Source organism: Dermacentor variabilis, chromosome 1 (genome assembly GCF_050947875.1).
Source record: "Dermacentor variabilis isolate Ectoservices chromosome 1, ASM5094787v1, whole genome shotgun sequence".
Classification (NCBI taxonomy): domain Eukaryota; kingdom Metazoa; phylum Arthropoda; class Arachnida; order Ixodida; family Ixodidae; genus Dermacentor; species Dermacentor variabilis.
In genome coordinates this window covers 186,922,477-186,935,897 of record NC_134568.1, presented here as the reverse complement: position 1 = coordinate 186,935,897, position 13,421 = coordinate 186,922,477, and the positions used below count along the sequence as shown (strand labels likewise).

Sequence of the window (13,421 nt, the reverse complement as noted above, 5' to 3'; positions counted from 1 at the left end):
GACACTTAGGCTTCGCCAGGACGTTAGCGCACGTACACCAGAAGTATTGATGGCCACAGCTGTTCTCGTCCATTCAGCACTACGTGAGAAGCTACCGTGATTGTCAGCGGCGCAAGGTTCCACCTTCGAAACCAGCTGGTCTTCTGCAATTCCCTGGACCCTTCTCCAGCACCGTTTCAACAGGTTGGAATGGATTTTCTTGGTCCATTCCCTACGTCGTCTGCAGGCAACAAATGGGTAATGGTCATAAAGGACTAGACCAACGTGGTACGCAGAAAAAAAAGCTGTACCCCACGGAACCTCCACAGAAGTCGCCGTGTTCTTTGTTCATGGCATCGTATTATGTCACGGGCCCCTAACGTCTTAATAACCGATCAATGGACTGCATTTACTGCTGTCTTAATACAGGAGATCGTCGCACTGACCCACACCAATCATCGGAAGACTGCGGCCTATCACCCACAAACTAATGAACCTACGCAGCGCCTCAATACAGCTATCGCTGATATTATCTCGGCGTACGTTGACGTAGAGCACAAGTTATGGGACCAAGTTTTACCGTATGTGACATTATCATATAATATGGCTGTTCAAGAAACCACCTTATTCACACCATTTGAACTGGTTTATGGGCGCTGCATAACAACACCTTTAGACGCCATGTTCCTGGCCAACAACGAAAAAAGAAGCAACAATGCTGACGACATCGTCCAGGAGGCCGAAGAAGCTCGGCAGCTTGCTCGCAACTGCATCCGCCTCCAGCAGAGTACTGGCGCCCGCCATTACAACAGTGGCCGAAGGAACATCCTGTACGGACCCGACGACTACGTTTGGGTCTGTAAACTCATCCGTCATCAGGGGCTGTTGGGAAAATTACTGCGCAGATACTTTGGCCCATACAAGATTGTTAGGCGACTCAACGACGTGAACTACAAGGTCGTCCCTGAGAGTACTACTATGAGATCGAGCCGACCATGGCCATGAGCCAAGATTCTCCTCGTAGTACAGATAGAACTGTAGTGTCCCTCTGATGAACTTTTTCCCGCGTCCTTTGTCTCCCTTTACTCCCTACGATCAGCGTCTGGGGCAGTCGCTTTTGACGTGGGGAGTAATTACGCGAAGTAAGCTGCCCACTGCGGGTCCCGATCGCCAGAGAGAAGACGATGAAGGGTGCAGTTGTGGTGCCGGGTTTTTTGGGTGTCGGCCATCATTGAAGGGACACAAAAGTGAAAAATGATTTCTTCTGCATCAGTAAATTACCGTTCTACATCACCAAAAACACCACTCTTATGATAAGACGTTTGGTAAGCCAGAAAAAGCGCAAGAATGAAATACGGGTGGCCACCCCTACTTAAGTTCTTGCACCTGGGGGCTGTGACGTATTGGATTTTGATGGAATCTTCTAGGGCCTACTAATTATATATAGCAGTATAGATTGACTACATTGTGTTCTAAAGGAACCAAATATTAAACATGGCAAGCTTTGGGAACCTTTATTCAGCCAACGCGGCCCAAATGCGAAAACATACTTTGGAATCCCTAAAGTCACATTGAAATACTAGCGCTGGGGTTTCGGTGTGAAATTCAAACACTGATACTTGGACCTTCATTTTCTTATCTAATAATCAAACAATTTTTTTTAAATGACTGCCTGCAGGGTTCTCGAACAATGCTTCATTAGTCTAAACTGATTTATTGTTTCGCTTTAATGTCCTTTTAAAGAAGGTTGTTCTTTTTCGGCGAGCCCAAATGCGAAAACATACTTCGGAATCCCTCACGTCACATTGACGTACCGGCACTGGGGTTTCGGTGCGAAATTCAAACACTGATACTTGGACCTTCGTTTTCTTATCTAATAATCAAACTATTTTTTTTTTAAATGACTGCCTGCAGGGTTCTCGAAACAGTGCTTCATTAGTCTAAACTGATTTATTGTTTTGCTTTAGTGTACCTTTAAAGAAGGCTGTTCTCCAAGGGCGAGCCCATCTTAGTTATCTTCGTGACAATATATAGTAATCATATTGCTTGGCATCTATTTGTGGTACTATCAAGACGGGCAACAACTGGTTATTTAATTAACCAAAAGCAGACACGATTGCGAAAAAGTATGGTATAGAGTACAGAATAAACACAAATAAGAAGTAAGAGGGCAAGTGCTGGGGTAGCTGAGTAACAATATGGGTTTTGTCAGGCGTCTTCAACAGTGAAAGTGCATGACGAAGTGCAGAATACAGTGATGATGGTTTAGTTACAATATTGAGTTTTGTCAGAACAAATTTTTTTGGTGAAAGCACATGGTGCGTTCCAGATACATGGTTGCATGAAAGCTGCAGTTAGCTGGAGAAGCACCATAACACCAGCACATGGAGTGGCAGTGGGTTCGTAACGCTGCTAAACTGATTTTCATGAGATTTGCTGCATTAGAGAAGGTAAAAAATCTGTCTGTCAAAAATATATATACCGTATTTACTTGAATCTAACGCATACTATTTTTTTTTAAATAACTGGTTCAATAATTGCATGCGTGTTAGAATTGAGTACGACCCTAAATCTGCGTAACCATATCGCCATCGGCAATTTAAAATGGCCACCTCGTACACGCTTCGAGCCTAGCTGCCGTAGCTTCCTCCATCTGCTGCTGTACGTGTTCTTAGGCAATGCTTCCTTTGGCTTAGGTTAGTGCACTGTCTGTCTTCCCGTTTTCTGCGTTTGCTCTATCAGCATGGAAGTGCCGACTGCAAAGACATGCCTAGTTTATCACAAAGCTGCAATTGAAAGGAAAGCGATCACGTGTGCAGGGACCGATGGAAATCGGGCCGCTTCACGGGCGTTCGGAGTCCTTGAAACTTGCGGGCGGCTCTGGCGCAAACAGGGGCGGGGGGCGTTCTACACCAGCGTCTGCTGCGTACAGCGCGACCACGCAGCCCCTATATTGAAAGTGATCTGTGATGGACACAAGAGTCTACGCATCTAGGCACACCGTGCTGTGTTTTCGTCACTTAGTTTGCGTTGAAGCGAGAGGCCGCACAAAGCTCCTGCTATCACACTTCTCTCCAGCGTTTTGATAGAGTTTCCGTGGTCATTGAGTGAGACATATTCATGTTTGCTTGTGTGTGCATGGCACTATGCTTGTTAATTTAGCTAGCAAACGAATGTTTAAAAGTTTATACGGGCCGATAAAACTACTATCCATACTTTTCATATTGCTGTTTACTAATTTGCTATCGTAATATATGCTTGGCCTTTTGGACGAAACTGCGACTTTTTTTATTTATCGCAGCTTTACTGCATTGGGAGTAAATCTTTTTTTTTCAAATGAGAGAAAGTTGTATTTCTGTATGAAAAAGTGAGGTGCGGGGTACTGTAAAGGACTTTTCTTCTTTTAGGTCACGGCAAGCAGGTGCGCGTTACAATCGAGAGCGTTTTTTTGTTTACTTTTTTTTTGGTTGCGGAAAGCGGGTGCACGTTACAATCGAGGGCGCTTTAGAATTGAGTAAATACGGTATATTTTCTTTAGGCCATCAAACTTTTACGAAAGCGGCAGAAAGTCACAGAATTAAAGTATATATGAGACATGTTTACAATTGTGTAATTTAGCAATAAAAAAAAGACAGCATATGTTTAAAAAGCCTATAACAATTCTTTAAGCTGCATCTGCTGGGACATTTAAAGTTGGTGAAATTGATGTTATAGACCATTCTGAAATATACCATTCCGTTGGGAAACTTGGGAGTGTGAGACTAGTATAAAAAAAAGGCGTAAACAAATGTGTTGTATATATTCAATTGACCTAATGTATACTTTATAGAATTGATATCAGTTTTTAGTGCAAAGCTATGAAGTTAAAATTCTGCTCCCAACATACGTAGACTTTAGCTTTTCTCTTTGGCAGTTCCAAGAGAAACTGGAACAGGTTGTATATTTCACATCTCTAATTTTTCATAATTTTATATATCATGCACATATGAGTCAGAACGCACAGAAGAGAACTTTGTTTCTTCAGAAAGCAACTATTATGAAATTGTTTCAGGTGGAGGCGCCATTTTCATGGAGGGTGTGTTTTGCCAACTTTGAGGTCACTCCACAAGTGTTATTTGGTTCCTTGAGAAAGCAAATGTTTGAAAAGGACCATATTTCAAATGCAGTGCATTTTCTTTATTCTTGATCCTGTGATTTGGTATTTGAATTTAGTTGCACACAGAGTGATGCTTTTCTTTAGAATTTATCATCGCACAAAAAAACAATAAAATAAAATTTGCAAGTTGAAAATTTGTGTGCTATATTCCTTCCAAAATTCTGACGGACACATGTTGTGGCAGCAGTCAGAGTGGCAAATTTTAAAATTTTGTGTGGTATGGCTAATGCAAATACTGCCATGTGATAATTTTTCAGGTATCTTCTTTGAATTTTGTACCACAGTCTGTTGAAGTGAAAATACATGAAAATAATTTTATTATAAACCAAACACTGATTTTTGAATGTTCTTGGTTTTCAAGGCCATTATGAGGTATATAAAATTAATAAATGGACTAATCTTGTTCTTTTCCTACAGATGGCTTTCGCAAAGTGGCTAACATAGACCAGGGTCTAAGGTCAGACCGAGAGGGAATAGAGTTTTTCCATAACTTCTTCATTCGGGGTCAAGAATGTCTGCTAGAATTCATCAAGCGAAAGGTAAATACTGCTTGCTGTTTTCTAGTTTCACCAGCTGTTCTGTCATGCTGCAGTTTGACTTGTTTCTCCTCTTGATTGGTGTGCTTTTTCACTCTACTTCTGACCATGAAGTTTAATCTCTTACCCTTCTTACTTGAGACACTTATTTGCTGTTGAGCTTCAGCTGTGGTAATGGCACACAAAAACTGCAAACTGCCATCATAGCTGTTTTAGGTCTGTGTTGCACAAGTGTGACCAGTACATTTGTTTTTGTCCTTTGCATAAAGTGGTGATCTGTGTTGAAGGAATACTGCCTCACTCTGTTACAAAGTGGGTTACAATTTCAGCTGCAGAGACACTGTTGGGACAGCAAATTTTTTTTTTTTATTTCCATTTCATGCCGAGGAGTGCAAAGAATGGAAATGTACCACCCTTAGATACACAACTGGTCGCTTTTTCATCACATCACAGGTCCGCATATGTGAGAATCTCTTCAATGCAACTTGTACCCCTGTCAAGCGGGCAAGTTAAGTGCACTTACGGGGAGTGCACTTCGGGACCTTGAGTGGCACTTTAGGCTACATGGTGCTAAACAGGAAAACAGAGCACGCACGCAGTAAAAAAATTGGCGACAGCCTAAGAGCGTATTTTTTTAATATGTTGATTAAAAAGAAAAAAAAACTTCTAAAAGGTTATTTTACATTGTATTATAAATAAAAACTATCTTTTTTCTCAACAAAAAATGAAAATATTTTTTTATTGTAAGAGTGTTGTAAGTCAATGCTGTCCATGACGAATGCCTAGCCAATCCGGAACAACATGGCAAGGTGCGACGAGACGGCATTTGGTCCTGTTAGAACAGAATATGAGCGAGTTCTGTTTTGCTTATTTTATTAAAAGCTGTTCAACTCAAATGAACTTCTGTGTTCTTTTCTTATGCATTACATTTTGTATCGTTGAAACCGCTGGCGGCGAGGCTACGCACGGAACCAGCGAAGTGTGTTCCGTGAACGCACTTCGACCGGAGTGCACTCTTCTGCGAGTACTCTCTACTTGTGACGTTTAGATTTGGGAAAGTGCACTTGAGCCGAGTGGCACTCTCCGTAAGTGCACTTAACTTGCCTGCTTGACAGGGGTATTACATCATTGTGCCTTTATTTCTCAGCATGGGAAAAGGGGGAAAAGAACAAAGCTTTGCAAGCAACTGTTTGTGCAATATATAACAAATCAGTGGAGGCAAAATGCAGGGCCACTAAGAGCAGCTTTGAGGTCCTTTTCTGCTCTCATTTTGCAATTGTGTATTTGTATGTGGCTTACTTGTGGGGTTTACAGGGATACAAGTTGTATTGGGAATGTACTGCAAGTCACCAGGTAGTTTTCAGCATTGCAGCATTCATTAATGTTGCTGGCAGGGGTTGAAATAATCAGTTCCCTTATCATTTATGCCACAAATTACCCAATTACTTCAGTCTGCACCAGCCCAAGAAATATGACGTGAAGTTGTATTACACCACATCAAAACGAAATTTGGCCTTCTTTAATGCTTGTCCACAAGCGATGTCAACTCGCCATCTTTGCGGTCTTCCTTCTATTCCTTCAGTAAGATACACAATTCTGACAGCACTGGTTTGCACTTAATCTTGAAGCTGTTTCTGCCTTACACGGGTAAGTTAACCCTTTGAGGACGATAATAATACCTGAAGAACATGTTTATTCTTCATCAAAGTGTGCTGTATACACCACGAATAAGGATATTAAAGTTTCAATGAGAAGAAAAAATATTTTGTTACCCTTTTCCATAATAGCTTTGTTGTGTGTTGGACATACCAGACCTAACGCTTAAAGGGCTGCTAAACCACTTCTGATATTTTTTAAACATTTCAAGTAAACGCGCATCGAGTTCAGAATGCTGTCATGATCAATGATGCCAAACGCGGCAGCGCTACACACTGCGGGAGTGCCCCAAAATAAACAAAACAATCCAGTGCTCCTCTCCGGGCCTTTCCAGTATCCTCAGTGCACGCCGTGACGTCACCAGGAGCAGACACTGTTGATTGTTCCAACAAGAACCTACGACTTCTGGTTAGTCTGCTAGCAGGTACACGCGCTCCATGCTCTTCCTCGTCATGTTGCTCGCTTGTGTGCACTTGCGAATCGGTAGCTACTGCCCTCAACGCAAGTGCCAAATCGCTTGCGTTCCAGCACCATGCTTAGAGGTCTGATTAGCTGTGCAAACAGAGTCTGACAGTACTTTGCGATGGCTAAAAGGCATCCTTGTGCGGTGCTTGGCTGCAAAAACACTATCTAGAAAAACAAATTGATGCGACATTGGCTGCGTCATGATGACGCCTTGCACAATGCCTTGAGCGCATTGGAGCTGTTTCAATGAGTTCACCTAGTAACGTTGTAGTGAACGCATATTTTGCTCACTTGTGTAACTCTGCTTCTATTTGTGTGCCGAAATCCCGGAAAGCGTAGTACGCCGCCTCGAGGACACCAGGATTCAGACATATGCTGGGAATATGGGGGCCGTGTAATGCAATAATTTCCTTTAGCAATGACTTCTGTCTCCTCTCTGCTGCAAACATTTTCCTCGGCATTTGTACTCGCCACGCATAGACCGCGCACGCACCTGCGTTGATGATGCCATTAGCGTGGAACAGGCTAACAGCCAATGGGTGAAAACAGCAGAATGTACCAAGCCATATTGTCACCACGATCTGGGGAATGTGGCGATGGTGGCTTTTCATCTCCAGTGGAGGTGCTTCGCACGGCATGTCACCATACAGGTGCATTATATTGGCGAGCCTTTCTAGAGGTGTGCACAATACAGGGACCATGCAGCACGCTTCGCATGAGCACGGGCCAGCACGGCAGCAACAGTGGATAGCCGAGAAGTGTGGAGTTGCGGTAACCGAAAGTGGACAGTGCTTTGAAAAGCATGTTTGCGATGACGTATGTCACGTGACATTTGGAGGAACGCTTTGCGATTGCGAGGAGGAGACCACCCAACGAATGAAAAGTCGCGAAGGAAAGAGCGAAACAAGCGAGGGCCCCATTTCGATCGTCGACTTTGCTATTACAGCACCATTTCGAAAAACTCTCGCAGCTACATGTTCGTTGCAGATTTGTGCACAACTGCAACTGCAACTAAATTTCGACCTCTGCGTGGTTTTAGGGCCCTTTAAATCGAGCTTTAACTCAAGCTGCCTAGGGCTTCGAGTGGAAATTATACAGACAGTTCTCATCGGATGTGAAGCAGAGTTGAAAAACCATCAGTGCCAAAAAGTAAAATGTACCTTAATGTTATATACAACAAAACGGCTTTATTTAGAAGCATGAAAAAGTTTTTAAAAGTACATATGTTAGAGGGAATCCAGGTTGCCATAATCTCCCCTATGCTTAAGAACATGCTCGCTGGGTGGACGTGTAACTAGTGTGACCACGTATTGCTATATAATTTAGTGTTGGTGGATAGCTTGCTTATTTTGGGTTGCCTCTGCTTGGACAGCTTTTTGGCGATTTGACGAAATTGTTGGTACTGCGTTTTACGCCAGAACTGTTGTAACTTGAGGAACCCAAACTTATTTCCACTATACAGTGTGCATATACAGTCAAATCTCGTTACTATTAACCCCACATTAACGAATTTCTCAAATTTACGAATATTTTTAAAATCCCCACCAGATTGCCTATATTTTCAATGTAAAAATAGTTCAGAACTACAAGTTTCAATACAGTGCATATTTCAGAATAATGCCTGTAGTTTATTTTCCCCGTTATAACCGAGGAACATCAGTATTACGAATTCGGCTAAAAGTAACAGCGCCGCAACTCTCACATGAAACAGAAACCGCGAGTGCAGTAGCTATCATCATTACCATGTCGAGTGCCAACTGCTTCATCACAAACTTCACCAAGAACTTCATGACAATGGTTTGGTGATGTTCACACGAGATCCAACGATGAATGCAGCTAGCGACGGCACCAAGAAAAAGCCAAAGCAGTTTTCGATGCAGGACAAATTGGACGTATTGCTGGAAATCGACGCAGGGAGAAAGCAAATCGACATGTGCAGACAGCGTGGCATTGCCCCATCGACCATTTCGACCATTTTAAAAGACCGAGACACAATTGTCAACCTTCACCGAGAATGGCAACTCGCTCCTACGAGGAAATGGCTGCATCTGGGAAACTTTCAAAATGTGGACCAAGCTGTTCTCACGTGGTTCAAAGATGCCAGACTGCAAAACATTCCCATGTCTGGCCCAATGCTCCAAGAAAGACCCCGTGAATTTGCCGCTGCACTGAAAATAACTGTTTTTTTTTGTTTCAGCCAAAGGAATAAAATAACTTGGCAGGTAGTCTAGCGAGGAAAAGGCTGCTGACAGAGAAGGCGCGGATTCCTGGTGCAATGATCGTTTTCTAGAGGTGGCTGAATCGTACTCTGCTGACGATGTTTTTATCAGCTCCTGCCAGACCAGACGATACACTTCAAAGGGAAGCAGTGCAAAGGAGGGAAGAAGTCGCATCTTCGCGTGACAGTCCTACTCTGCTGCAATGCAACAGGCACGAAGAAAATAAACCGCTTGTCATCGGCACGTACGCGAAGCCTCTGCATGGAAGAAGTCATGTCGTTGCTGTACGACTAACGCACCAGCAAACGAGCCTGGATGACCGGAGAACTCTTTTCCGAGTGGCTCATCAAACTTGACGACCAAATGAGGAGGCTTGACCGAAGAATTCTGCTGGTTCTCGAGAACTGCTCTGCTCGCATTGTGAATGTTAGCTTGAAGCACGTTCACTTGGAGTTTATGATGCCAAACAACACATCCTGGCTGCAGCCCCTAGACTAGGGCATTATAAAGACTGTGAAAGCAGAAATTCGTAAGCGCCTTGTGCAGAGGTTGATTATCAACGTCCGCCTAAAGTAGCCGGCTGCAATCAATATTCGTCAGGCAACGGAAATGCTTACAGGAGCTTGGTGGAACTTGAAGGCGGTCCACCATTAGGAACTGCTGTCGAAAAGGAGGGCTTGTTAAAGTGCCTGTGCAGCTTGAAGATGGTGACTGACAACAATCCAGGAGACCTGTGGACTGAGGTTCCGGAACTGCTGCCCAGCATCTCTTCCTTCGACAACTACGGGGAGAGCGACAGCGAAGCACTGACGGCGGCGGACCTGACAACTGAAGAGATTGTTAACTGCGTTTGCGTCGTCTCCAGTGACAATGACGACCCGAAGGAAGACGACTGTAGGTCACCGAACAGAGAAGATGAGTCTGTATCGAACATTGATGTTTTAGTGGATGTGAACAAAGTCCGCACTTTCATCGCTCGGTGCAATGATGTACCCGATGAGGTATTGGGCAAAGTGGAAGATGTAGACGCATTCCTAATCGGTTGTGCGTGCTGCATGCGCCAGAAGAAAATCACTGATTTCTTCAAATAAAGCAGCTTTGAAGTGAGTGAAACATTTTTATTTGAGAGTATGCTTGTCTGCTCATGCGTCTACTGCCAAGGTACGTCATTTTCATTCCTAGGTTTGTCCACTGGCTTATAACCGCTAGTTTTTCATTACAGCGATATTGCAATATAACGAACGATCTTCGATGTTCCCGCGTGATTTGTTATATAGAGATTTGACTGTTGTATTTAATTGCTAGGTGTTTTTCAAGTACAATTCTGAGCAACACTTGTTTCATCTAGTCTTAGCAGTGATGTCTGAGCAGTTACCTTAGAGTTGAATCTTTTCTGTAGAGTACGTGTACCCTTCTTTTACACATACTCTGTCTGGGAAATCATGAGATAGCAGTGCTGATCCCTTGACATTTCAGCAATCCAACACAGTTTAACCACGATAAATGGTTCGCCAACATTGCATCACTACTCTTCTTGGTGCTAAAGACAATGTGAAGTTCCGCAAATTCATAAAAGAAAAAATTGGCAGAACCCACGTCACGATGACTGTCAATGGCAATGCATTAGCATTGAATCAATACAGCAGCACAACGTACCGTAAAAACCTGCGTATAATACGAACCCGCATATAGTACGAGGTGAAATTTTTGGGATGTGAAATGGAAAAAAAAAAGTCTTATCCGTGTATAATGCAAGGTAGGAAAACTCGAGGAAAACATTTATTGAAATTGCACTCCGCAACTCAATCGCTGTCACCCGCCGTGGTTGCTCAGTGGCTATGGTGTTGGGCTGCTCAGCACGAGGTCGCGGGATCGAATCCCGACCACGGCGGCCGCATTTCGATGGGGGCGAAATGCGAAAACACCCGTGTACTCAGATTTAGGGGTACGTTAAAGAACCCAGGTGGTCGAAATTTCTGGATTCCTCCACTACGGCGTGCCTCATAATCAGAAAGTGTTTTTGGCATGTAAAAGCACCATAATTTAATTTTTTCAATCGCTATCTTCCTCAGCTAGGCTCTTTTCGGATAGTTCCTTGTCGGCCATATCTTCCCAGAGGTACTCATCCTCTGTGCCATCGAGCACGTTCAAGATGCTGCACTTCCTGAATGCACGACGCACAAGGTCCTCTGGTATGCTGGCCCATGCGTCCACAATCCACTTGCATAGCGTGGCTGGCGAAGCCCGCTTCAGCCGCCCGGTCGACGTCACTGCTGGCTCACCTCTCGACACAGCTTGACCGCGTCCTTGAATGGCTTGTTCACGCAAACACCTAAAGGCTGCTGCTGAGACGTCATCCCACCCGGGAAAATGACGAGTTCAGTGCCGGATTCGCGCAACAGCCTCTTCACTGATTCGGCCAAATGGCAATGAAATGCATCCAGCACGAGGATGGACAGCAACGACAACAGTGCGCCGGACCGCCTACACCAGACGGACTTTACCCAGTCGGACACAACATTCTCGTTCATCCAGCCTTTCTCATGGCATCTCACGACCACATTTCTTTGGCAGCTCCTCACTTTTAGGCACTGTCTTGCGCTTGAAGACTACATAGGGCGGGAGCTTGCGTCCGTCTACCATGCACAACAACATGACGGCAACTCTCGTTTTCTTGTTGCCAGTGGACCGGACATAAACTTGTTTAGAGCCCTTTTCGTGCATGGTGAGAGGCAATGGCATGTCCAGATAAACAGGCGTTTGGGCAGCATTGCCAATTTGCCCTAGCTGGAAGTTCCTGGACTTGCACAGCGAAATAGCATGGCGTTGGAAAGCCACAAGCAGCTCTTCGAACGATTCTGGCAGCTTTTGCGAAATCAAAGTTCGGCGTCATAAGGAAAATCTAGCACGGCACATGTAGCGATAAATCCAGTGCTTGCTCGCTTTGAAGGCGGAGCTCGGTAGCCCTTTTTGTCTTGCAAGCTCCTTAGCTTTTGCCTGCATAAGCTCCACGCTCAACAGCTAAACGCGCGGCTCGCTGTTCGCATACAACCTCTGTCAGGGCGAGTTTGATTTCCGAGAATGTCCCACTCTTCGGGCCGCAGAAGCTTCTTCGCGTTCCTCTGCATGCGAAAAGGGCTTCCTTTGTCGACACCACCTGCGAATACTTCCCTCGTTGACGTCAAATTGCTTCCCGGCCGCACTGTTGCCGATGTTGTGTGCGGCTAAAATAACTTTTCTCTTGAAAGCAGCCGAGTACTGTTTTCGTGGCCAGGACATCTTGGTCCTTCGTACAGAATAAAAAAAAAACGCACTTTGCGAAGCGTGGTTTGTACATGTGCTGCCAAGGTGCACACTCAACAATAAAGAAATGATACTGTAGTCACGCAGCAATCAGAAAACGGAGCCATAGCCGCGCAGCAATAAGGAAGCCAAGCCGTAGCCACGCAGCAATAACGAAACCAAAACTTCTAGCCCAAATTTCTGGAATTTTTGTTCGGATCCGCATATAGTATGAGGCGAAAATTTGGGATGCTAATAATAGGAAAAAAATATCATATTATACGTGGGTTTTTACGGTATTTCCACAGTTGAAACAAGCTATGTAAGCAGTCTGTATGTGTACTGCAGCGGGACTCCTCTTTCGCGCTTTCTTGAGAACACTCAGCACCATCTAGTGTTGCCACCCCGAAGCCTGTGCATGGCCTACGAAATGCATGGCACCTGAGAAACGCATCATGCAGCAACCGGACTCCTCACTCACGCTTCTTTCTAGACACACTGTGCCATCTAGTGGCACTGTCGCAAAGCAGCAGTGACTTGCTGGTGCATGTATATACATGCTCCAATTAAGGAGCACTTGCTGCTGCATTCTTGACCTGGCACTGACTATAGATGAAGATGGTGCTACCCTCGAAAAGCGATGAGAATTATGAAAGCCCTGGAATCCGCTTTTATTATGGTTAATAATGCAGCTGGGAAATGTGAGCTAAGAAAAACAGTTATCTGTAGGAGCCACAGAATAATGCAGAAGCTGATCGACAGTGAGTGCCATCACTTTAAAGTAAATCAAGTTGAAAGATTGTCCCAACTGACCACCACCATGAGAGAGAGAGAAAGAGATAGTGCTTGTGAAGAGTAAAAGACTCTATATTCCGCAACTCTTGAGGGAGCACGACTCAGTGCCTTGGGGATTTATGCTGATCCCATGTACTGTGGGAATCAATGTTATAAAGGTAGCCAGCTGCTGTCTAGCATTGTTGGCGGTTCCACGAAGCGCTGCCAAGTGAACCAGTGTGTTTGTACAAGGGGAGCAGTTGTGTGTGACTTGACCGTGTGTGTGAGGGCAGCAGCAAGACAATGACAACAGTGATGACGATGGTATGAAAGCAATGGCATGATTTTTAATCT

General features: G+C 44.4%; 1 protein-coding gene across 4 annotated transcripts in view; it reads left to right on the top strand.

The window, feature by feature from the left end:
• The window catches only part of LOC142589719 (uncharacterized), a 161,790-nt gene that overhangs the window by 27,595 nt on the left and 120,774 nt on the right, over window positions 1–13,421 (top strand). For all 4 annotated transcript variants that reach the window (XM_075701305.1, XM_075701287.1, XM_075701295.1 and 1 more), the window contains exon 3: window positions 4,553–4,674. In XM_075701305.1, the coding sequence (XP_075557420.1) occupies window positions 4,553–4,674 (122 nt within the window). The remainder of the gene's footprint in view (window positions 1–4,552; window positions 4,675–13,421) is intronic.